Here is an 807-nt window from a genome sequence, read left to right as displayed (position 1 = left end):
CCTTAAAGAGGGACGTGTTGACCCAGCCGGAGGCACTGGACGACTTCATCCGGGAGGTGAACGCCATGCACTCTCTGGACCACCGGAACCTCATCCGCCTCTACGGCGTGGTGCTCTCCCACCCCATGAAGATGGTGAGTGGGAGGGGATGGGGCTGCCCCTCATGCTGCCCCATGGGGGGTCCCCCGTGATGGGGCAAGCAAAGCCAGGCTGGGTCTGTACCCCAAGTTCTCCGCTGGCACCCCCAGGGGGACTCAAGGCTGGATGCCAGCCCAAGCCGGGTGCCCCCAGCCTGACCAACCTCCTGTTCTCTCCTCGTGGCCCAGGTGACAGAGCTGGCCCCGCTGGGCTCCCTCCTGGACCGCCTGCGGAAGAACCAGGGCCATTTCCTCATCTCCACCCTCTGCCAGTACGCCATCCAGGTGGCCAAGGGCATGGCTTACCTGGAGTCCAAGCGCTTCATCCACCGCGACCTGGCCGCCCGCAACATCCTGCTGGCCTCCAACGACCTGGTCAAGATTGGGGACTTTGGGCTGATGCGAGCCCTGCCCAAAAACGACGACCACTACGTGATGCAGGAGCATCGCAAGGTCCCCTTCGCCTGGTGAGCCCTGGGGAGGGAGGGACCTGGGGGTGCAGCACCCACAACCTCCTGATGCTCACATCCTTCCCCGCACAGGTGTGCTCCCGAGAGCCTGAAGACACGCACCTTCTCCCATGCCAGCGACACCTGGATGTTCGGGGTGACCCTCTGGGAGATGTTCACCTACGGGCAGGAGCCCTGGATCGGCCTCAACGGCCGGCCGG

At 64.8% G+C, this 807-nt stretch overlaps 1 protein-coding gene across 1 annotated transcript in view; it reads left to right on the top strand.

The window, feature by feature from the left end:
- Positions 1-8: 8 nt before the first annotated feature.
- Positions 9-807, top strand: part of LOC104464435 (activated CDC42 kinase 1-like) — a gene marked incomplete at both ends in the record, with an annotated part of 1,022 nt that continues 223 nt past the window's right edge. The window contains 3 exons of the mRNA XM_010077134.1: positions 9-134; positions 327-604; positions 680-799. Of these exons, the coding sequence (XP_010075436.1) occupies positions 9-134; positions 327-604; positions 680-799 (524 nt within the window). The remainder of the gene's footprint in view (positions 135-326; positions 605-679; positions 800-807) is intronic.

The sequence above is a fragment of the Pterocles gutturalis genome, unplaced genomic scaffold, assembly GCF_000699245.1.
Source record: "Pterocles gutturalis isolate BGI_N339 unplaced genomic scaffold, ASM69924v1 scaffold23323, whole genome shotgun sequence".
Taxonomy (NCBI): domain Eukaryota; kingdom Metazoa; phylum Chordata; class Aves; order Pterocliformes; family Pteroclidae; genus Pterocles; species Pterocles gutturalis.
This window is presented reverse-complemented; position numbering and strand designations above follow the sequence as displayed.